General features: G+C 37.3%; 1 protein-coding gene and 1 long non-coding RNA gene across 3 annotated transcripts; one reads left to right on the plus strand and one right to left on the minus strand.

The window, feature by feature from the left end:
- The first annotated feature begins 6502 nt into the window (after window positions 1-6502).
- On the plus strand, window positions 6503-9048 carry LOC145069173 (uncharacterized). 2 transcript variants are annotated; one of them, XR_013689330.1, is made up of 5 exons: window positions 6503-6786; window positions 6950-7020; window positions 7513-7593; window positions 8322-8398; window positions 8836-9048. XR_013689330.1 is itself a non-coding variant. In XM_079016126.1 (4 exons), exons 1-4 carry the CDS (start codon window positions 6672-6674, stop codon window positions 8337-8339), a joined length of 285 nt encoding a protein of 94 aa, XP_078872252.1. In that variant the 5' UTR covers window positions 6527-6671; the 3' UTR covers window positions 8340-8447. The 2 variants fall into 2 exon arrangements, 1 of the variants encoding a protein (XP_078872252.1); XM_079016126.1 differs by lacking the exon at window positions 8836-9048 and having other exon boundaries at window positions 6527-6786; window positions 8322-8447.
- Window positions 9049-11300: 2252 nt separating this feature from the next.
- LOC145071282 (uncharacterized) lies at window positions 11301-12337 on the minus strand. The gene is made up of 2 exons (XR_013690357.1): window positions 11689-12337; window positions 11301-11599 (listed from the first exon to the last, which is right to left on the minus strand). It is a non-coding gene; the product is annotated as an uncharacterized LOC145071282 (long non-coding RNA).
- Window positions 12338-25014: the final 12677 nt, after the last annotated feature.

Consider the following 25014-nt stretch of genomic DNA (forward strand, 5'->3'; position numbering starts at 1 on the left):
GTTTCTTCACTGTACTTTCAAGTCGAAGGCACCAACGTCGACCCACTGGATTGATATCCTGGTTTACCGTATGTTGTTATGCTATAGTGATATGTTAGATCTATATCCTAGTTTATAGGATATTGTTATGTGGTAGAGACTTGTAGATCTGCCTGTTTTTCTGTTTTCTGATTATATATTTATTTATGATGTATATGTCGACATATTGTGTTGGGTTGAGGTTGTACTGCTTTGTGTTGTTTCCAACAAACTCGAGAGCATCCCAGATATGAGCTGAGGGCCGATTGGCATGCCAGACTCATACTGAGGGCTTGGGAGCATTCCAGATATGAGTTGAGGGCCCGAATGGCATGCGAGACTTGTACTGAGGGTATGAGGGTATTCCAGTCCGATGAATGATTGGGCCAGGGGAAATCTAGACAGATGGTTGTGGACCCGAGGGCATTTCAGTCTGATGACTGATTGGACCCAACATGCTTGTTCGTTTATGTTATGTATTTTGTGTGGTGGTACTTTGGGGGAAAGTCACTAAGTGTTGGCATACAGTTTTTGTTTATGTTTTTAGGTACTTCCTAGGATTGTGGGAACATCCTGATTTTATGTTATTGTGCTTGGGAAACTCTGTTTTGACAATGTTTTGAAAATAATGGTTTTGTAAACGCTTTTATTAGTAAATGGGTTGATTTGAAAAGTGTAAATTGGTTGTGATTTTTGAGATGTTACATTATCCTATTAATTTGTATGATGATCTGGTAGTGAAAACTAGATCCTTCACTAATCTCAATGAATACCGAGAGTTGTATCAAATAAGGATTAGCGAGGCCAGACAGTCAGGAGGCAGAATCATTTCGGCGTATAGCCTTTTTGAATTCCAGCAACCAAGCCAATGTGACCATTCTAGACACCTCTCCTGTAAGTTGATCAATTAGCATTATAACTAGAATTACTGATAAATCTTATCTCTATATCCATAACAAACAGCGATGAATATAAATACAAGTTGCACTAAAAGCGTAGCTTAACAAATAAGGATCCTAGTAAAAATCAAGAATTATGCAGGCATAACCGAGATCCGAAAGTTCTATATCTTATCCGCTCCAAGGCCTCGTTAAAGTAGCCAGAAACTAGAAAGTAAAGGGACTAAGAGTACGAGATAGTACCAGAGAGTTTTTGGAGGAAAAGAGATGTGAGAAACTAATGAAAATCTTCTCCTATTTATAGTTGATTTTGGGGTGCAGGCCGTGCACATAGTCAGGTGCGTGCCACACAATTGGTCGGGGGTGTTGACGTGGATCCATGCAGAAAGTGACACATGGAAAAATCTGGGTGGTGTGTCAGTGCATGCCGCACATCTAGTCTATGTGTACAACTGCACGTGAAGATTTCTGATTTCTTAAAAATTCCATATCTTTTCCGTATGAGCTTTGTTTTCGATGGGTTTTATATCCAAGTGTAGCTATCAATGAGATCTATAACTTTCATTTAGACTCCATCGGTAAATTTAGACCTTATTTTTAAAGTTATATTTTTAACAAGGTTAGACCGATAACGCCAGTAAAAAATCATAACTCTCTTATATGAATTCTTTTCTCGACTGTCTTTATATTGATGTAATCATATGGATGAGATCTTCAATTCTCATTTAGATTGTTTTTCCTAACAATTGACCGATCTCTATTTCACTTTCTATGTCATACACTGTTGTACTGAAACTTGTAAAAATCATAATTTCCTCTTATGAAGTCAGATTCAGACGTTCTCTCTACACATGCTCTGGGTTTTGCGATTACCATGACTTTTGTTAGGACTATTTATCCTAAATAGTTTTTGATGAAAGACATCTATTTACATGGTTGGTTGTTTATACTATAAGGAGAAAATGGGGTATTACAACTCTCCTATTGAACTCATCATTGTAGATACTCTAAGAGATATGGTCACTACAACTTCACTAGAAAAGTGTCATATCTATACCACATTTGTGTCGCGTTATGTTCACTACCTGTTCCCGACCACACTACTACATCTTGGAAATGGTTACCACTCCATATTATTTATCTTTTTATTTTTTTTGTTTTTTTGACATTAAATTAAATAAAAATATAATTATTAAACATAAATAATTATTTTACAAATAAAAAAAATTACATTTACTAATAAAAACCATTACATTAAAAACCACATTACAAATTTAAAACCTACGTAGCTTAAAAAACATAAAAACATAGAACCTGAAAACTACATTATTCAAAATCATAGAAATTTAAACATACATTACTAAAAAAACATAGAAATTAAAACATAAATATTAAAAACCTTAGAACCTAATTGCCAAATATTCCGCGGACTTGTCGTTGAATTTTTTAAAAATGTTCCTTGATTTTCCGGGTCAAGATGCGGTTGGGGCTTTTTGTTTACAATTTGCAGATCGGTAAGTGCTATTTTTTTGCGACAAACTTTCTTCGTTTTTTGATTTTTTTTTTTTGAGAAAAGTACATTTTTGTTTATTTTTTCTGAAAGTACTTCGTCGGTGCTCGCTTTTCCGGATCAAGATGTCGTCAGTTTCCCTTTGTCCCTTCACGATGGTTGATGAAGGTGGACCTTCCCCCTCAATGTTGTCGAAGTTATCATTGAGGTCAATGCCAAAACCCACATCTGACTCGGAAGTTCTTGGTCTTTTGTTGGAGCCGATGGTCGATTCCGAATGCGCCATCTCCAGATTAATGACCCATTTTGGACCCGCACGAGAATCATTCCACGCTTTTTGGTTGCCGAATATTTACCGTTGTTCGAAAGCTTCTATTGGTAGCATACGATTGATAAAATATTAAAATCGTTGCTACCACTTTTGTATATATATATATATATTTTTAGATTTTCAAATATGCCATTATATTTGGTGCAAGTCGCTCATATGTCACACCATTTTTCATTGACCGCGTCATACGTCTGATTTGTTTGCTTTCCTTATAGCACATTAAAGTGGTCTAAAATACGATTCCAAAAACATTGTCCCAATTGCGCATTGCTGGTTTGCGGGTCTTGCAATATGAAAATTCAAGCTTTCACTAAAGCTTCTTCATCTTCTTCGCTCCATACCCGAGGGTTCTTTTTTTAGTTGGTCATTGAGTTTTTGGAGCCTTTCGACATCATCATCATTTTTAAGGTTTACAAGTTGGGATTGAGAAAATGATATTTGAGATGGTTGTGTTTGAAATTGTTGAGGTTGAGAATGTTAAGATGAAATTGTTGAGGTTGAAAAGGTTGTTGAAACGATTGAAAATCGGGTTGATTAAATTGTTGTGGTCTTAGTTGTTGGTAGTAGTTTGGTAGGTATAAAAAGTTGGTGAATAGAGTTTGTTTTTGAATTGGGATGTCAACATTTGCATGTAACCAAGATGTGCATATGGATCATTGGAGTGTTTGGGATGGTTAGTGTGTTTGGAGTGGGTGTGTTGTTTTGGTTTGGATCAATAATTTGAAGAAAATAGAAAGATGTTGATGTGTTTGTAGTGTGAAATATGTATAAAATGGTTAATATTTATAGTTAAGATTCTATCGTTTAAATTTGAAAAGTAAATATTTTTTTTAATACAGAAAAGGGTGACAACGACCATTTTGTGGTTGTTTGGAGATGAAACAATCCTATTAGACGTAAGCAAGAGTAGAACGGTCCACTCCACATCATATGTACTCGTCTCTGGGGCGATGTTCACTAGCGGACATGTCCGCCACCTCAACATTTCACATGTGAGGAGGGTGTCATACGGAAAGGCCTAATAGCTAAAATAGGATTTAGAGACGATCCTATCCAAACACACTTCTTTTTGTAAATTTTTTGAATCTCTAAACTAATGAAATCCTATAAATCCAAAGGATGTAAGGTTGATTGGATTGTTTTCAAGTTTTTAAGCTTATATAAATTATCAATATTTTTGCAATAATTAAATATTCTTCTATATTTTTTTCCAATTCATCGTCCTATAAGTGTTATATTTAATAAAAGTTAATTAAATATTAACATATTCATCATAATCTTAAGTTGGTAGAAGGATGGATAGAAAGAAATGTCAGATAATATTTAATTTCTCACATTTTTAATATAATTTCTCATGTGTCATTTATTGTTGAAATTTTTACTTTTATTAACTATTTAATAAAAACTCATCAAATATATTTTTTTAACTTGATGGTCATTACTGATTAGTGAATAACTTTTAAAAAGGGAAAATGACTTAAGAGGGTAACTACCTCTTATCCATGTTCACATATTCGCAACTTCTTCTTTTTTGTAGATAATAAAGCAACTAACTTGTTTTAACTGTTTAAATTACACCAATATTACCGGTTAATCCATGTTTTAACCGGTAACTCAAAGGGAAAATGACTTAGGAGGGTAACTACCTTTTATCCGTGTTCACATATTGGCAACTTCTTATTTTTTGTAAATAAGAAAGCAACTAACTTGTTTTAACTGTGTAACATCCCAAAAATCATGACCAAAAATTTCGTTTTTAATTTAATACTAAAACCATAATTGTCAAACCATTAATTTAATACCCCGGCATCGGGCCCCACTCGGTATACATATCTGTCTCTCTTAGGTCCCGCCTGTCTCTAGACCCCGCCCGCTAAACACATATAATCATATAACATGCTAACACATAAAGAAACATACTCTACTGTATCCCTGTCCTAAGAAACATATTCCGCTAATAATGAGATACGAAACTTCGTCCGTACTCAGTTAGTTCCAACCAGGGCTTCAGCAATGCAAGGTGAGTCTCCTCACTGTGTGAATGGGTCTAAGGCCACAATGTCAGCCCATGTAGTCTATAAGTAGTATGTTATTCCAGACCAAGGTCCGATGTCGGGCGGGTGCCCGAGAAATGTTTGCATATTAGATTATATTTGTTGTCTGTGTGATATTTGTATGTGCCTGGTAGGGAGGTGAGTGTGGGCGAGGTCCCGTATGTCACCACTAGCTGAGTACGGACGATGTCTCGTATCTCATTATTAGCAGAGTTTGTTTCTTAGGACAGGGATACAGTAGGGTATGTTTCTTTATGTGTTAGCATGTTATATGATTGTATGTGTTTAGCGGGCGGGGCCCGGAGACAGGCGGAGCCTAAGATAGACATATTTGTATACCGAGCGGGGCCTGATGCCAGGCGGGGCCCGATGTCAGAGTATTAAATTAATGGTTTGACAATTATGGTTTTAGTATTAAATTAAAAACGAAATTTTTGGTCATGATTTTTGGGATGTTACACAGTTAAAACAAGTTAGTTGCTTTCTTATGTACAAAAAATAAAAAGTTGCCAATATGTGAACACGGATAAGAGGTAGTTACCCTCCTAAGTCATTTTCCCTTTGAGTTACTGGTTAAAACAGGTATTAGCCGATAATATTGGTGTAATTTAAACAGTTAAAACAAGTTAGTTGCTTTATTATGTACAAAAAAGAAGAAGTTGTCAATATGTGAACACGGATAAGAGGTAGTTACCCTCCTAAGTCATTTATTAAATATTAAAAAAAATTATCAAATATGACCAATTTTTTTATTTGATGATCATTACTCATTAGTGAATAACTTTACAAATGAGAACAAAATTTTATGAAAATTTCATTTTTATAAAATCTTAGAAAAAAACATATAAAATATAACCAATTTTTTCACATCAATGGCCATTAGGCCATCCACAATGGGAGTTGTATGAGGATTTAATAAAATAAATATGAATATAATAAAGAGGAGAGAGAGTGTGGAGTTGAATGGTCATACAATCGTTCAATGGATTTGTAATGGAAATTTATGAATTTTTTAAAATTTAAATGAATGTATATATTCTTTTTCCTACTTGGCATTTCATATAACTCTCCAAAGGTTTAATCCATTAGAGATGGTCTTCCTGGTTAGCATTGTTTTAAAAAGCTTGTCAAAGTGTGAAATGATGTAATTACATAGAGTAGCTATTACCAAAGTGTCCAAGACGGTTTGTTAGGCGTGACACCCCAATAATTTTTCAAGGTGCGACTTAACGTGTTATGGTGCAAAGTTTTTTCAAGGTGTTTTTTTTCTTTATTTCTTTATTTTTTATTTTTTATACAGTTGGGCATAAAACAAAAGAATTTTTGTTAACTGTTTCATTTTAAATGTCAATATATCATTTCTAAAAACTAGATATATTTGATATAATTCTATAATTGTATTATTTATTTTTTTAATGCATATAAAATTTTCACGCCTTGAAAAACGTCATAGTTTGTTAATGTTCATCATGGTTTGAGGCTTAGTTTTGCTGTCAAATCATGTTTTATGCCATTTAAAACCTTGATCGTTAGTCAATAACTTTTTAGAAAAAACATAACTTTTTGGAAGGTTTTACTTTTATTAAATCTTATTATTATTTTTATAAATATGACCAATTAACTTTCGAAAAAAAAACACAATCTCATTTAAATAGTGAAATCCCAAACACCCTTAAAAATAGTTATCATTTCGGTGGATATCCCTAATTTATAACCTAAACAAAGCACCGTGCGACACCGTTTCACTTTTCCTCTCTTCCTCTTGTTTCAGTACTCGGTCGCCGTCCCCCAAATCTTCATTTTTTATTTACGGGAAGATCGATCCATCGATCGGAACAAACGACTTCACTTCTGCAAAAATGGCCTCATCCTTGGCGGCTCGTCAAGCTGCAGCTTTTCTCCGACTTTCTTCTCCTAGATCAGCTTCTCAAGCCGCTTCCCTTATACAGCGCCGTGGCCTCGCTGGCGCCGCCGGTACACCATAGCTCTCTCTCTCTTTCTCAATCACTAACACCCAATTGAAATACACAAACTAATCGGATTTGACTATTGAGATTAGATGTGTTCTTATAAAACACAGTTTCAGAGCTGTGTGCCTCAAATGAACGCGACTTAAATGGTGTTTGATTGTTTTCAGATCCTCATGGAACACCGAAGGTTGACTTCTGGAAAGATCCAATGAGTCCGTCTAAGTGGAAGGAAGAGCATGTGAGTCATCGTGATTCGTGTTTGATCTTGTATCAGTTTATACTTTGAAATGATGAACTATTTTAGGGTTTTCGCATTCTGTGAGATTATTTTTGTTGCGTATGTGTGACTTGAGTCTGATCTTTTGAAACTCTTAGATTATTGCAGATTTTAGGGTTTTCACATGATGTTTCTTTTTAGTAAATGTGTGATTTGAGGGTTATCTTTCAACTGTTTTTTACATTGAGATGATTGCAAGTTTTAGGATTTTGTTGAGACATGATATTAGTTTGTTTCTCTGAAAATGCGATTATTGAAGATTTTAGGGTTTCATGTGATCTTAGGTTAATAGAACTTAATAACATTAACAAGTAATAGAACATTGTTGTTTCTAAATTTTATATCATTTCTATATAAGTTTGGGATCAGATAAAAAAAGACCTTATTCTTGAAATTGTGATGTATCTCCTACTGATGATATGAATCTGTGTGTGTGTGTGTGTGTGTTTTCAGTTTGTTATTGTCTCTTTAACGGGGTGGGGAGTATTTATTTATGGTGGATACAAGCTCTTCTCTGGAGGAAAGAAGGAAGAGGTAAAATTTTCATTTCCTTAAATTTTCAATAATTTTGGGCTAAGTGAAAGAAATAGCATTTATTTGTGTATTATAGCATAACACTTTCATTTTTTTTTCTATTACAACATTATACTTTCACATTTCTTTTCTTATTAATGCACTTTGAAAAATCTACCCAATTTTACCCAAAACTTCATTATACTTTGAAATTCTACCCATTTATAGTATTGAGGAAATTACACGAATGGTCCCTATGATTTGGGGTAATTTGCACGTTTGGTCCCTAACTTATTTTTTTAACTCGGAAGGTTCCTACTGTTTGTTTTTGTTCCGCGTTTGGTTTCCGTCTTACCTAAAAAGACTATTTTGCCCTTGATTTTTAATTTATTTAAATGAACACACCCCCAACAGTCAACCCCACTTCTACCTCACCTTACCTTACCTACCTCACCTTATTTAATAAAATTAAAAATCAAGGGTAAAATAGTCTTTTTAGGTAAGACAGGGACCATTCATGTAATTTACTCTATAGTATTTAAATAGTTTGTATTTGGATGATATTTCTATAATTGGATAAGTTTTTTCAAAGTAAAATCTTGCTTTTATTTTTAACCCTTAATAGAGACGTAGTTACATTTCTTTACCGATTATAGCAATGAGCTTTATATATATTATCAAAAATAGAAATCTACTTTATTTTTTTTTACTGATAATAATTAATTAATTATAATAATTTTGTTTGACAGAAACCAGTGGCAGCATGAAGAGATTGAAATTTGTATTTGAAGAGATTGAAATTTGTATTTGAAGCATTTTGAATATTGTAAGCTGTTTGTTTTCACCTTAAAAGAGAGTGATAGTTTTGATGATTACATGTGTTGGCAGATAATCCTGCTTTTTTTTTAAATGAACACACCCCCAACAGTCAACCCCACTTCTACCTCACCTTACCTTACCTACCTCACCTTATTTAATAAAATTAAAAATCAAGGGTAAAATAGTCTTTTTAGGTAAGACAGGGACCATTCATGTAATTTACTCTATAGTATTTAAATAGTTTGTATTTGGATGATATTTCTATAATTGGATAAGTTTTTTCAAAGTAAAATCTTGCTTTTATTTTTAACCCTTAATAGAGACGTAGTTACATTTCTTTACCGATTATAGCAATGAGCTTTATATATATTATCAAAAATAGAAATCTACTTTATTTTTTTTTACTGATAATAATTAATTAATTATAATAATTTTGTTTGACAGAAACCAGTGGCAGCATGAAGAGATTGAAATTTGTATTTGAAGAGATTGAAATTTGTATTTGAAGCATTTTGAATATTGTAAGCTGTTTGTTTTCACCTTAAAAGAGAGTGATAGTTTTGATGATTACATGTGTTGGCAGATAATCCTGCTTTTTTGATGGACAAAAATTGCATCATATTTCTCAATAATCACTTGCTTTCTGAGCTCCAAAAATATTAGATGCTTGTTTATGTTACGAGGATTCATTATTTTTTTTTTTTTTTCGGTTTATGCAAGAAAGTTGGTTTTTAAAATGAAATACACAATTATGTTTGCATATAAGAGCAAAATATGCGATTTTGTAAAGAGAAAGACAAAAATAGCCATGTTTTTAAGCTTTTAAATAGATTTTTTTTAATAAAGAGATACAATTCAAAGTTCAAACAATAGTGAAATTCTATTTTTTGAGCTCCAAATTCTAACGGATTTCACTCAAAGGCATCACCTTTCTCACCTATTCTTGATCATAAAACATATTATAGATACTAATCGTATGGTGATATTATTGATATTAAGAGACAAAATCCAAAAAAAAATGTTGATTCATTTTCCTAGAATGACCAACTCTTAATTGTAAAAGATGAACCTTTTTGATTTGGGTCCAACATTGGCAAATGATTCAAACCATGGATTAAAAGAGGCATTCGTTGTTTCAATACCAACACTCCACTCATATTTATTGCGTATCCTTTTGATTTTTTTGGTTTTTGGGATACGAGTAGAGCTTTAGAAGAAGAGAAGAAAGTCAGGGTTATATCCAAATATGATATAAATAATTGAGGTTGAATTTGGAAGAAAAGAAATTACATTGAAACTTTATTTATTATTAAAAAATAATTATCTATTATTAACATTATTAAAGAATCTAAGGTTAAAAAGTAAACAAAAAAATAAATTTTACTGTCAGATTCTATAAAAATACAATATCATATTTTGAATTTGTGTCGCATTCTATAAGAATACAATGTTTTATAGTAAGTCATTCTTGAAAAAATCTTTATTCTATAAGTATACAATGTCATTTATGAAAGAATTTGCATTCTCATTATTGTTTCATGCTGTTATATTTTGATATATTTGTGTAGTGAATTTTGGTAGTTATGAAATTGTCTCTTAATTTCCACACACCATTGTTATTCCAAGTAACCTTGCTACATTATGAGTGGTCATGAAACAAAATGTATACAACTCTCAACAAATAAGATAAAGAAATATCAGATCATCTTTGAACAAATTGACATAAGGAAGAACAAAAAAAAAGTCATTTCTTGTTGATACAACCATGAAAAAGTACAATGCTACAATAAGAAGAAATGGAAGCATGTTGCTATTTATTGCATTAACATATTTTTTGTGTCATTTATAGGCAGAATGTGTTTTTTGAATCAATGTCATTTGTAGCCAGGAAGAACATTTAAAGGGTCAGTTGAGTAGTGGTCATGGTCAGGTCTAGTTAAAACATGTTAATCTTTAGATCTATAAAAATGTTCTCATTTTTGAACATATTGTACTTTAACAATTCAACAACAAACTTTACAAAGGAATATCTTCCAACCCCGCAACGTAAGGAATCGTTTCTAGTTCAAAGAAAAAGTTTAAAGGAGACGACCTAACTTTTAAAATTTAAATTAGGGTTAACATGGATAATTATTATTATTATTATTATTATTATTATTATTATTATTATTATTGTTAAGACTATATTTGAAAAAGTTAAAAAAAAATCCTTAAGCTCTTTGATACGATGGTTTGAATAGTTTTTTTAATGATATCTTATAAACTAACTTAAAAACTATTTTTTAGTCTGCTAAATATTACAATCTAAAAAAATCTCTCTCTCTCTATATATATATATATATATATATATATATATATATATATATATATATATATATATATAACACGTGTCAAACATAACTTTAATACATAAAAGAATATTTTGCCAATAAAACTCTTAATAACAAGTTTTATTTAATGTTTGACCCTTCACTAATAGAAGGGAGTGGGAAGTGGTGGAGCTCAGCATATATGAGGTGGAGGCTGATGTTGAGCTTGCCAAAGAGGGAACATCACCCCTTCACCTCGACATGTCGATGTTTTATGTGGAGCTCGATGTGGTGTTCAACACTCTTTTTAGGACTCCATTGAGTCTAAGTGCCAAGATTTGGAACTTAAATACATGTAAAAAAACCATATTAAATACATGTAAAAAAACCATATTACTCGTCATTTTTCATTTTGTTTTTCAACTTTTGCTATTTATAGGAACATTCTACTAATATTAAGAACCATCGACTGTTATTATTATTATTCATTATTTACTGTATAAGAAAATTCAACTGCTAAAAACTTTCTTAAACCTATGAATTCAAATCCAATATAATCCAAAGAACATGATAGAAAGTATGTCTCATAACAACACAATCTAAAATAACTACATAAAATAAACATAACAGAATTTAAAATGATTTAAAAGTAGCAGAATACATAATTTGTGAAATAAAACAAATCCAACAAAAAATCAAGCTATACATAATTAGCTTTCTTCTATAGTTCAAAAAAAATTACATTTCTTTCTTGCTACTCTTTCAATAATTTCTTTGATACACCTCGATTCAAATTAATTAGCCACAAATCTTTATTTTCATCGTCTTCATATCCACTTAGCATTTTAATTTCTTTAAGATACTTTAATTAATTTCTTTGATATACTTTGATTCATGCCCTACACATTTGACAACACAGTTATGTACAAATCAAAGCAATGGTAAACATCAAAAGCAAATTCATATAGATCAAAATAAACAAAATTACCTTTAGATTATGTATTTTATTTTGTATTCGTCGTAACGCATTTCAAGAGAACCCGTCCAGAATGACAAATTCTTAGAAATTCTTGAAATATACGGATATCTGTAATTCTGAAACTCAAGAACACATCGAGAAATATATTTACATCAAGGATGTGCATGTCTACATCTAAAACAAAAAGGTCAAATCTGCACCCATTTACCATATATAGAACAAAACCAGAACTCTTATTAGCAACATAAGTCATCGAACTCAGATCTGAGATTTGTTGCTTTTTACAGGAAATCAAATTCAATGAAATCCAGATGCTTTCCAACAAATCGAATCAAATAAGAGTTAATTTGAACTTAAAAGCAAACAAATTCAGAAAACCAGGTCTAATTTCTTGTAAAAGATTACGAAAATTTGACTTTGTAAGTGTCTAATGAGTTGGTGAATGCAAAACAGATCTGGGTAATAAGAAATATGATAGACTAAGGAAAGAAAAGAAAATCATAACGAAATGAGTGGAGGGCTGCCACTAAGTTGGATGGCTCAGATTCGTTGCATTCATCTATCTTTTAAAGGAAAACGGTGTACTGCGTGGTAGTAAAATAACTATATAGGAGTCTCCGTCAATCAACCCTAAAAACATAAAACATAGAGAAAATTACAAAAGTAGGACGTATAGTTTGTCCTTTTTGTTGGTAAAGTCCAAACATTTATATAATTGTAGATGTGATCTTTTTTAAGTAATTTTATTGTGTCTTTAGTCCTTATAAATTAAAAAAAAAAAAAAAAAAAACTATTTTACCCATAAGATTTAATTTATATTTATTGAAAGTTTATTAAGTTTAAAATTATAACATCTAAATCCTGTTATGAACGTATATCTTGAGTGTTAGGTCAAAAGTTGGATTTTGTCATTTAGCCCAAACAATGACGTGGTGATGGGCTTACCCCGACGTGGTGATTTCCTTGTCACCACGACGTGGTGTCCATTTATGTCATGGTGTGGCGTCGTAAGAGCCCAAAAAAATCGCAGGGCTCGATTTTTCAGCTCTATTTAAGGAATGATAGGGTTAGGGCTTCCTTCAACCCAACTTCAATCCCTCTGGAAGCATTCTTGCAAAAACGCAAAAACCTAGCCTCCTTTTCTTCTCTAAGAATTCTTGGTGTGTTTGGTAGCATTATTGGAAGAAGAGTATCATCCCTTGGGCTTGTGAAGTGATTCTTGAAGAGGTCCAACATCTTGTGCATCTTTTGGACCTTTGTAAGTGTTTAAATCTCTATCTTGATGGTTTAACTTCTTAGATCTAGCACAATTTATGCTTTTTGGTTCCTTTTATGGTTTTGGTGAAAGTAGAGAGAAGGATTAATTTAGATAAAGCTTGCAACTTTATCAATATTATGTTACCCGAGAGTGTTTTATCTTTTGGATATAAAGCCAAAGAGTGTTTTGGAGACATGCAATGAAACAAGATCTTATTTTTTTGTCCTTTTTGACCTAAAATGGAGTAGGGCTTGAATAAGGTGTGTAACTTCATAAAGTTAGGATTTTTATGGCTCATATTGCCATGATTAAGCCTTCTGGAAAGTTCAACCCGATGGTGCATGGTCCTTTTGCGTTGCCTTCACCAAAGCAACTTGATAGGATGAATTATGGAGAGAAAGGATTAAATATGATTTATTAATATATTATGAGAATAATATATTAAAGGAGAAATCATATTGTTTAATTAATATTAGTCAAGAATTAATTGGTAATTAGTTTTGTGACTAAAAGAGATTAATTAAATTTAAGGGACTGGAATTGTAATTATAAGATAATTGCAATTGGGCTATGGATTGCCTTATATAATAAGGTTGGACGAATTCTATGGGGAAACCCATTAGAAATCGTCCAAGGCCTTTAAGGAAAGGAGTCCATGGGTTGCTTAGGGCTTAAGCATCCAAATTAGGGTTTCCTTGTTAGATAACCCTAATAGTGTGACAATAGTCAAAATCGGGTCAAGTCTAAGCCGGTCAAGGTCAACGAGTCAAACCGGTCAACTCAATTAAAACCTTGTATGATAGGGTGTATATTATGTAAATACTGTACAACTCACTATTTTAATGAGAATACACCACTTGGAAACTTCATGTGTTTAAATTTCCTTAACATTAGTGCTAAACAATGAACAAAAACAATAAAACAATGTTGCATACTCATAGGGAGTGCGTAAGATCCTAAATTATGGCACAACGGGGTCTAAAGACCTTGCATTGGGAAGCCGAACACTCTCATTCATCACACACGAAAACACTCTCAATCGTTTTCACTCTATCTCCCTATATGTCAAATCTCTCCCAAATCTCTCCAAGTATGTCAAATCTCTCCCAAATCTCTCTAAGTATGTGAAATCTCTCCCACATATCTCTTTGTATGTGAAATCTCTCCAAGTATGTCAAATCTCTCCCAAATCTCTCCAAGTATGTCAAATCTCTCCCAAATCTCTCCAAGTATGTCAAATCTCTCCCAAATCTCTCTAAGTATGTGAAATCTCTCCCACATATCTCTTTGTATGTGAAATCTCTCCAAGTATGTCAAATCTCTCCCAAATCTCTCCAAGTATGTCAAATCTCTCCCAAATCTCTCCAAGTATGTCAAACCTCTCCCAAATCTCTCCAAGTATGTCAAATCTCTCCCAAATCTCTCTAAGTATGTGAAATCTCTCCCACATATCTCTTTGTATGTGAAATCTCTCCAAGTATGTCAAATCTCTCCCAAATCTCTCCAAGTATGTCAAATCTCTCCCAAATCTCTCCAAGTATGTCAAATCTCTCCCAAATCTCTCTAAGTATGTGAAATCTCTCCCACATATCTCTTTGTATGTGAAATCTCTCCAAGTATGTCAAATCTCTCCCAAATCTCTCCAAGTATGTCAAATCTCTCCCAAATCTCTCTAAGTATGTGAAATCTCTCTCACGTATCTCTTCGTATGCGAAATCTCTCCAAGTACGTCAAATCTCTCCCAAATCTCTCTGAGAACGAGGAATCTCTCTCAAATCTCTCTCGAAATCTCTCCCAACTTTCTATAATCACTCGGGGCATCCCGACCCTCGAATTTGGCGAAAAATAGCCCAAGAACGGAAGTCTACGCGAAAAACGGACTTAAGGAAACGAACCCTCCGAACCGAAAGTACTATTCATGAACCGAACCGAAAGCACTATTCATGAGGGTCTGAACCGAAAGTACTGTTCATGAGCTGAACCGAAATCACTGTTCATCCGAACCGAACCCAGCACTGAAGGAAGGTCCGAACCGAACCAGCATAGAAGGGAAAATCCGAACCGAAAGTACTGTTCATTACTGTTCACAACAGTACCTTCGGTTCTAGCCTGACCTCAGGCCGAACCTTGCCTTCGCGTCGGACTGCCTCCTTTCGGACCGAGCCTCGGACCAGACCCTCGCCTCGCCCCTTCTTCTGGCTCGCGCCTTCGCTTCCGAGACCAGCCACCCGCGTCCGAATCAAGCTCCACCTGACCGGACTTCGGCCTAGGGACCGAGCTTCGGCCTAGGTCCGAAGAAACTCGCTGGAAGTTACATTTTTCGCCCATTTTTGCATATTTTCGCGTTTTAAACCCATTTTTAATTATTTTAACATAGGATTTTCACCCAAAACTTTATTTTTAATTATAAGACCCCTAAATTAATGATTTAATCACATTTTAAGGATAAAATCATATTTAAAAAGGAGTTGGTAAAGTACAAAAAGAAGAGTGTTGACCTTACCTTAGTTATGACGCAAGCAACCCCCACACCCACTCCATGACAACCCACACTCCTCTCCACCATACCTTGTACTTTTTACCTCCCTCACAAGCCATCTCCATGCTTTGAGAGCTGGATATTCATCCTCTCTCCTCATTTTTTCTCTCATTTGTTCTCATTTCACAAGAAGATCAAACTCCTTTCTCTCTCACTCTCTCTCTCTAGAAATCCGAGATTCAAGGGCTGATCTTGAGAGTTTCCTCCACCTTTGGTAAGCATAATCTATTTCCTTTATGATTATCTCAATTATTTCCACTCAAATCATGGATATCTTACACAAACTCCATTATATTTGTGTTAGAGCTTCGAATCTTCAAGCGATTCCTCTAGTGTTCTTGGGTTGAACACTTCTCTTCTTCAACACTTATCCACTGAAATCACACAAGGTGAGTTCATACCCCTACATTTTCATGTTTTCTCAAGTTTTTAGGGGGGGAATACAAGTCAAAACATCAAGAACATATCTAAATTCTTCTAACAGCTTTCATCAGAAAAGTTAGACTCCATTCACGGACTGTTTTGGACACCTTAAACATTTTATTTTTCAAAACTGTTTTAGGTGCATGTAGTTCCACTTCTTAGCTTTAAAATGACTACTTGCACATCTCCATACGATTTTTCTACAATTTATGGTGATTTTTACAAAACTGCCTATCATTTCAAACACCAATCCGGACCAGTCTGTGAATATGGACTTTTCCACCTAAGTTTCAGGTCATTAAAAATCATGATAAAAATTATGAGTAAACTAGACACATTTCGGGAACTCCCAGAGTTTACGGATTTAGTTTTCGACTTCGTATGATTTTTCTATGAATTTTCAAAAACAGTGTAGAAAGGCTGAAAAATTGTTAACAGCTTGTAATTTTTACAACACTTTGTATTATGTTGAGCAAAGTGTATAATGCCAGGTTCTAAGTATTGAATGTGATATGTTGTAAATTTTATCATCTTAAACTGAAAATAAGTCATTCATGATAAGATTATTCATTCATTTAGAGCACGTATACATATATAAACTATAATGAACATAGTTTAATGGATTTTATAATCCTAACGCTTTTTCATAAAAGAATTCTTATATACGACAAACGTTTTGGATAAACTATAATAGGTATAGTTTATGTATCATTACCTCTTAAACTCATTTATCAAAGATTTTCCGTTTAGTTCCCGTAAATTTGTTAATGAATAAATTTGTGAGTCATTCCCTTCGGGTTACTTCCAAAGTAACAAAACCAAAAAGTCCTGTAAATTGTAACCAGAGTCTCTTGTAAGGAGAACGTGATAGTTGTGTATAGATCTATATTGAGTTTGACAAACCCACACCAGAGCTGCTCGCTACAGCTAGACCGGCAGGTCTGTGGTGACAAGTGTCATTTAACGGCGACGCCTGAAGAACGTCGCATTATGAGGCCACCCAAGTCAAGTATGGTTATAATAGCTCACATGGGGTATTAACAATCATAAGATTTACGGGTTCTAACTTTAAATTAGCGAGTCATGTTCATTTAGCCTACTGAAATTACTTTAAGTATGGAAAAAATACTTATACGCCTTCATATCAAAAATGGTTTTATGACGATTCTAAAAACCACCTTTTTCATCAACAATTATATACTTCATTTGTATACCTTATGTCCTAGTAATTAGGACTACATAACTTTTATAAGGAAAATATTGGATTTTCTTGGTAGCATGCAACTCATTATAAAGATCGACTTTCCAACTCTTACTGTCAAAAACTTATGAACTCACTAACCTTTGTGTTGACACTTTTTCAAACTACTTGTATTCTCAGGAAATCGCTAAATAGGTATCAAAGTACTTTTGAGGATGGGACGTTGAGGCGTCAAACTTATCATATTTTGTCAACATATTGTAATTGATTATGAAACATGTAATCCATACATTGATGTAACTCTTTCAATTATATATATGTTGATTGTGTTTACTTTCTTCACTATTGCCATTGTTGTTATGATACTACACATGAAGTCCTCCACCCCCGGACGTTTCCGCCATCCTTGGTTCGGGGGTGCGACAGATTGGTATCAGAGCACGGTTTATAGTGAATTAAGTATATCAAACAACATAGGATATACAAACTATAAACACATTTGGGACTAAGAGTCTCTGATTTTCAAAACATTCTAACCGGTTATACTTTTTGAAAACAAATAAGTTCTGTTTAAAAGTATACCTACATGCATTGCATACGCGCGTAGTGTCATAACTAGAAGAACATAAACTAAAAGAAGAGGAGTTGAACGCTACGAGTATGCCTTGGTATGAGTAATCAGTTTTGGGAAGGATATAGCCTGATCAACTATATTAGTCCGGAAAGTGACTTACTCATATCGGGGGATAGTCGTAGGAGGGAAACAAGTCTAATAACTTAACTTCACCCTACAAAGAGTGTTATAAGAACCAAATCTAAATATTTAAAATACTATAGGAGTATTTGTATGTTGCTATATCGCAATATTATTAATATCTACCGCTATCCGCTTCTTACCCCTCTATTCTCGCGCAGACGACATGGCAGGATTTCACCTACCAGGAGACCCATACTTTCCCAACCAGGGAAATGCCGGCTGGATTGAGGAAGAGCCTGAAGAGCTGATTGAAGAAGATCCCGAAGAGGATCCCGAAGAAGAGCCCGAGGAAGAAGAAGAGGAGGTAGATGAAGAAGAAGAAGAAGAGGAAGACGACGAGGTGGACATGGATGAGGAGGGAAGTGAAGAAGAGCCAGAGGAGGAAGTCTTCAACCCTCCTTACATTGCTAGGGTGCCTGCAAACCGCTGGGGGCACAATGGGCCTGAGCCCCGTTGGGCAACCATGATCGAGAGGTGGAGTCGGCAACAGCGCCAGAGGTCACCCTATGGCGACCAACGAGGTTATTATGACCTCAGTCACGGGGGACCGGCTGACAGAGCTCTCCCCGTTATGACCCAGCACATCACGAACTTGGGAAACCAGAGTAGGGAAATGGCAGACCAGATTCGAAATCTCAGCGCTATTACGGCAGCCACCGATGCACGCACCCGGGATTTGGAGAGGGACTTCTATCCATTGGACCGACTCATCGAGGACCTTACCGCCGCTCGAGCGGAGGTAAGGGAGTACCAGGTGAGGCACGCAGCTCTCGAGGAGAGGGTGATCGCGGCTGAGCGCCGGATTGCGGAGCTTCAGGGAGCCTCGACCTCATCCCAGGGCCACCATGGATCAGATGCTTCACGCCACGAGTAGCGTTCGCGCTACTTATAGTTTGTTATAAACCTAGGATTTCGAGTATGCGTTGGTGCTACTCTTTGTTGCGAATAGGTTGACCTCGCGACTAAGTGATCCCACTAGTCAAAGGGACTTTTGTACTGCCAAAACTTTATCTTTTACTATGATGTAATGTAGACCCTTATGAGGTCAAATTCCTAAGAATATTATGTACTAGCAAATTATCAATGAATGTGGTTTGTATTTTATTTCTTTTAATGCTGACACAAACCAAGCACTTGACTCTGCTGGAGTCAACACTAATTAATGCATAAGTTTAATTGCATAAACTTGACAATTAATTGCCTTCTAAACTAATAAACTCGGACAAAATACAATTGAGATGAAACAAGTAACGCCCGACTCGTATCACCATTGAAGTCTTACTGCCAAGTCTTTCTTTTTATTTTCTTATGTCAGAACCATGCCACCAAGGAAAAGACCAAGACCTTCTGGAAACTCAGCACCGCCCACTCCGCCGCCACCTCCGGAGTTTGATCTGGTGATGTTTCAGGCTGCAGTAACAGCAGCCGTGGCGGCAGCAATGTCGCAAATGGGTACAAACGGTTCCGGCGGTTCCGGATCCGGGAATACTAACTCGAACCAGGGGGACAGCACAGGGCGCACCAAGGAGTGTACATACAAAGACTTCACTAATGGCAAACCCGATCCCTTCGACGGGAGCGGGGGTGTCATAGCGCTGATGCAATGGTTCGAAAGGACCGAAGCAGTCTTCGAAATCTGTGCTTGCCCCGAGGCAAGCAAGGTCAAGTATGCGGCATTCACTTTCACAAGAAAAGCTCTTACTTGGTGGAATGGCCGAGTTAAGTCACTTACGCCTGCAGTGGCTAACTCCATCGGCTGGGAGAACTTAAAAGCGCTGATGCTAAAAGAGTATTGCCCGAGGGGAGAAATACAAAAGCTCGAAGAGGAACTATGGAATCTCAAGATGTCGGGGATGGATCTCGAAGCTTATACCGACCGATTCAATGACCTAGCACTCCTCTGTCCTGCAATGGTCACTCCGGAGGAGAAAAAGGTAGAACGATACCTTTGGGGGCTGTCACCCCAGATTCATGACAGTGTTCTGGCCTCGAAACCTACTACCTTTGAAAGTGCCAAGGAATTGGCACAACAACTTATCGATCATAAGGCCAGCCGTGACACCATGGTCGCCGCCACCAACCAATCGAAAGGAGGAAACAACAAGAGGAAGTTCTGGAACATTAAAAAGAAACAACCGGTACAGGACCCCGCAAAGAAGAAACGGACAGTTGCTGTCCGTGCAGCCACTATTTCTCCTGCTCCAGCGCCACCAAGGCAATACGCAGGAACCCTTCCCAAGTGCAACAAGTGCAACTTCCACCATACCGGTGCTTGTCGGGAAATGCATTGCAGAAATTGCAACCGGAAGGGGCACACTGCCCGATTTTGTAAAGTGCCAGCCCAATCCGCCCCTCAAGACACCCCGGCCACTAACACCGGAGCAAGTCGAACCTGTTACGGATGTGGTGAGATAGGGCACTTCAAAAGAAACTGCCCAAAAGTACGAAGCCCCAATGCTGGAGGTGTAGGGAAAGTCCTGACAATGGGACACGGAGAAGCAATCAAAGATCCCTCGGTGGTTTCTGGTACGTTTCTCCTCAATAACACATATGCATGCGTACTATTTGATAGTGGAGCAAAGAGGAGTTTTGTGAGCCATGAATTCAAACGATTACTAAAACAAACCCCTCATTCATTAAAAGATACATACGTAGTAGAAATGGCTAATGGGAAAGAAGAGCACACTAATGATATATACTCAGGGTGTACCCTCACTCTAGACAACCATTCGTTTAAAGTAGACCTGATGCCGGTCACGATAAAATGCTTTGACATAATCATCGGTATGGATTGGTTAAGTTCACATCGTGCCGACATTCTATGTTACGAAAGGGCCGTTCGCCTTAATCTGCCAAATGGCGAAACCCTCTTCATCTATGGCGACAAACCCAGTTCAAATTTGCAAGTCATCTCTTGCGTCAAAGCCCAAAAGTACCTCCGAAAGGAGTACCACGCATTTCTAGCTCACATAGTAGATACGAAACGAGAGGTGAAGGATATCAACGACATTCCCGAGGTGTGCAACTATCCCGATGTATTCCCCGAAGATCTTCCAGGTGTACCCTCCGCACGACAAGTCGAATTCCGAATCGACTTAATCCCAGGAGCTACCCCCGTCGCTAAGGCTCCATACCGTTTAGCACCGGCAGAAATGCAAGAACTTTCCAGCCAGTTAAATGAACTGTTAAGCAAAGGATTTATCAGGCCAAGCTTCTCACCCTGGGGAGCACCGGTCTTGTTTGTAAAGAAGAAGGACGGATCTTTTCGCATGTGCATAGACTACCGGGAGCTAAACAAACTCACTGTCAAGAACCGATATCCCTTACCCCGAATCGATGACCTCTTTGACCAACTCCAAGGAGCAAGCTACTTTTCAAAAATCGACTTGAGGTCGGGTTATCATCAACTGCGAGTACAAGAAGAGGATATTCCCAAGACTGCGTTCAGAACTCGCTACGAGCACTATGAGTTCGTGGTAATGCCCTTCGGATTAACGAACGCACCGGCGGTATTTATGGACCTGATGAATCGGGTGTGCCGACCCTACTTAGACAAATTCGTGATTGTGTTCATCGACGATATTTTAATCTACTCCCGAAGCGAGGAAGAGCACCGTCAGCATCTCCGGCTAATCTTGGAAACATTGAGGGCTGAGAAACTTTACGCCAAATTCTCTAAATGCGAATTCTGGATTAGAGAAGTGAATTTTCTTGGCCATGTGGTTAGCGAGAAGGGGATACATGTGGATCCCGCAAAAATCCAAGCTATTAAAAACTGGTCAGCACCTACAACGCCGACGGAAATTCGACAGTTTTTAGGGCTCGCCGGCTACTACCAAAGATTCATACAAAACTTCTCGAAGATCGCCAAACCGCTCACCACCCTGACTCAAAAAGGTGTGGTATTTAAGTGGGAAGATAAACAAGAAACCGCCTTTCAGACGTTAAAACAAGCCCTGTGCAGCGCACCAATTTTGTCTCTTCCAGAAGGAACTGACGACTTCGTAGTATACTGCGATGCTTCGAATCAAGGCCTCGGATGCGTGCTCATGCAGAGAGGAAAAGTCATCGCCTACGCGTCGAGACAACTTAAAACACACGAAGTTAATTACACCACCCATGACCTTGAATTGGGAGCGGTAGTGTTCACTTTAAAGATTTGGAGGCACTACCTCTACGGCACAAAATGTACCATCTTCACCGACCACAAAAGTCTTCAGCATATCCTCAATCAAAAAGAGCTCAACATGCGACAACGGAGATGGGTTGAATTGCTAAACGACTACGAGTGCGAAATTCGCTACCACCCGGGCAAGGCCAATGTAGTGGCTGATGCCCTAAGCAGAAAGGAATATTCGGGCCGCCGAGTAAGATCCTTAACCATGACCATCCATTCCCACCTGGCCACACAAATTCGGGAAGCTCAACTAGAAGCCTTGAAACCAGAGAATGTGGCAGGTGAGGCATTAAGGGGAATGGATAAGAGCTTAGAAGTCAAGGACGACGGAACCTGTTATCTCAGTAACCGGATCTGGACACTGAAGTTCGGTGGGATCCGAGACGTGGTCATGAACGAAGCACACAAGACTCGATACTCCATTCATCCAGGGTCAGATAAGATGTATCTAGACCTCAAAAAGTTATATTGGTGGCCAAATATGAAAGCCGAGATTGCTACATATGTGGGCAAGTGCCTGACTTGCGCCAAGGTCAAGGTGGAATACCAGAAACCCTCAGGACTACTACAGCAGCCTGATATACCGGAATGGAAGTGGGAGCGGATAACCATGGACTTCATAACCAAGCTGCCTAAGACTTCGAGCGGATTTGACACTATATGGGTAATCGTAGACAGATTGACCAAGTCTGCGCACTTCCTACCAATAAAAGAAACTGACAAGATGGAGAAGTTAACCAGAATATACCTCAAGGAGGTTGTGCGACTGCATGGTGTACCAATATCTATCATCTCAGATCGAGATAGTAGGTTCACTTCGAGATTTTGGCAGTCCCTGCAGAAATCCTTGGGTACTAGGCTAGACATGAGTACGGCCTACCACCCACAAACTGATGGGCAGAGCGAGCGCACTATACAGACCTTAGAAGACATGTTGAGAGCATGTGTGATAGACTTCGGTAAAGCGTGGGATACCCATTTGCCGCTGATTGAATTCTCCTACAATAACAGTTATCACACCAGCATTAAAGTCGCTCCATTCGAAGCTCTTTACGGTCGCAAGTGCAGATCACCCCTATGTTGGGCTGAAGTGGGGGATACTCAGTTAGCTAGGGGGCAAATTCCGAATAGCACCCTCACTGGTCCTGAAATCATAAGGGAGACCACAGAAAAGATTGTTCAAATTCGAGAAAGGCTGAAGGCCTCCCGAGATCGACAAAAGAGTTACGCGGATAAGCAACGCAAACCTTTGGAATTCCAGGTTGGTGATCGTGTGTTACTAAAAGTTTCCCCTTGGAAAGGAATGATACGCTTCGGCAAACGTGGGAAACTAAACCCGAGGTACATTGGACCGTTCGAAATCCTCGCCAGGATTGGTCCTGTGGCGTACAAACTTCGATTACCTCAAGAACTCGATAAAGTACATCCCACCTTTCACGTATCGAACCTGAAGAAATGTCTGTCCGACGAGACACTTGTAATACCTCTCGATGAGATCGAAGTTGACGAAAATCTCCACTTCGTAGAGGAGCCAGTAGAGATTATGGATCGGGAGGTCAAAAGAACGAAACAAAGTCGTATTCCCATCGTGAAGGTTCGATGGAACGCTAAACGAGGACCTGAGTTCACCTGGGAGCGCGAAGACCAAATGAAGCAAAAGTACCCGCACCTTTTCCTAAACCCTTAAAGCCCTGGCCCAAGGCGTAAATTTCGGGACGAAATTCCCTCTAACGGGGGGATGATGTGACAATAGTCAAAATCGGGTCAAGTCTAAGCCGGTCAAGGTCAACGAGTCAAACCGGTCAACTCAATTAAAACCTTGTATGATAGGGTGTATATTATGTAAATACTGTACAACTCACTATTTTAATGAGAATACACCACTTGGAAACTTCATGTGTTTAAATTTCCTTAACATTAGTGCTAAACAATGAACAAAAACAATAAAACAATGTTGCATACTCATAGGGAGTGCGTAAGATCCTAAATTATGGCACAACGGGGTCTAAAGACCTTGCATTGGGAAGCCGAACACTCTCATTCATCACACACGAAAACACTCTCAATCGTTTTCACTCTATCTCCCTATATGTCAAATCTCTCCCAAATCTCTCCAAGTATGTCAAATCTCTCCCAAATCTCTCTAAGTATGTGAAATCTCTCCCACATATCTCTTTGTATGTGAAATCTCTCCAAGTATGTCAAATCTCTCCCAAATCTCTCCAAGTATGTCAAATCTCTCCCAAATCTCTCCAAGTATGTCAAATCTCTCCCAAATCTCTCTAAGTATGTGAAATCTCTCCCACATATCTCTTTGTATGTGAAATCTCTCCAAGTATGTCAAATCTCTCCCAAATCTCTCCAAGTATGTCAAATCTCTCCCAAATCTCTCTAAGTATGTGAAATCTCTCTCACGTATCTCTTCGTATGCGAAATCTCTCCAAGTACGTCAAATCTCTCCCAAATCTCTCTGAGAATGAGGAATCTCTCTCAAATCTCTCTCGAAATCTCTCCCAACTTTCTATAATCACTCGGGGCATCCCGACCCTCGAATTTGGCGAAAAATAGCCCAAGAACGGAAGTCTACGCGAAAAACGGACTTAAGGAAACGAACCCTCCGAACCGAAAGTACTATTCATGAACCGAACCGAAAGCACTATTCATGAGGGTCTGAACCGAAAGTACTGTTCATGAGCTGAACCGAAATCACTGTTCATCCGAACCGAACCCAGCACTGAAGGAAGGTCCGAACCGAACCAGCATAGAAGGGAAAATCCGAACCGAAAGTACTGTTCATTACTGTTCACAACAGTACCTTCGGTTCTAGCCTGACCTCAGGCCGAACCTTGCCTTCGCGTCGGACTGCCTCCTTTCGGACCGAGCCTCGGACCAGACCCTCGCCTCGCCCCTTCTTCTGGCTCGCGCCTTCGCTTCCGAGACCAGCCACCCGCGTCCGAATCAAGCTCCACCTGACCGGACT

The sequence above is a fragment of the Lactuca serriola genome, chromosome 8 (genome assembly GCF_051521515.1).
Source record: "Lactuca serriola cultivar US96UC23 chromosome 8, Lser_US96UC23_V15, whole genome shotgun sequence".
Lineage (NCBI taxonomy): Eukaryota > Viridiplantae > Streptophyta > Magnoliopsida > Asterales > Asteraceae > Lactuca > Lactuca serriola.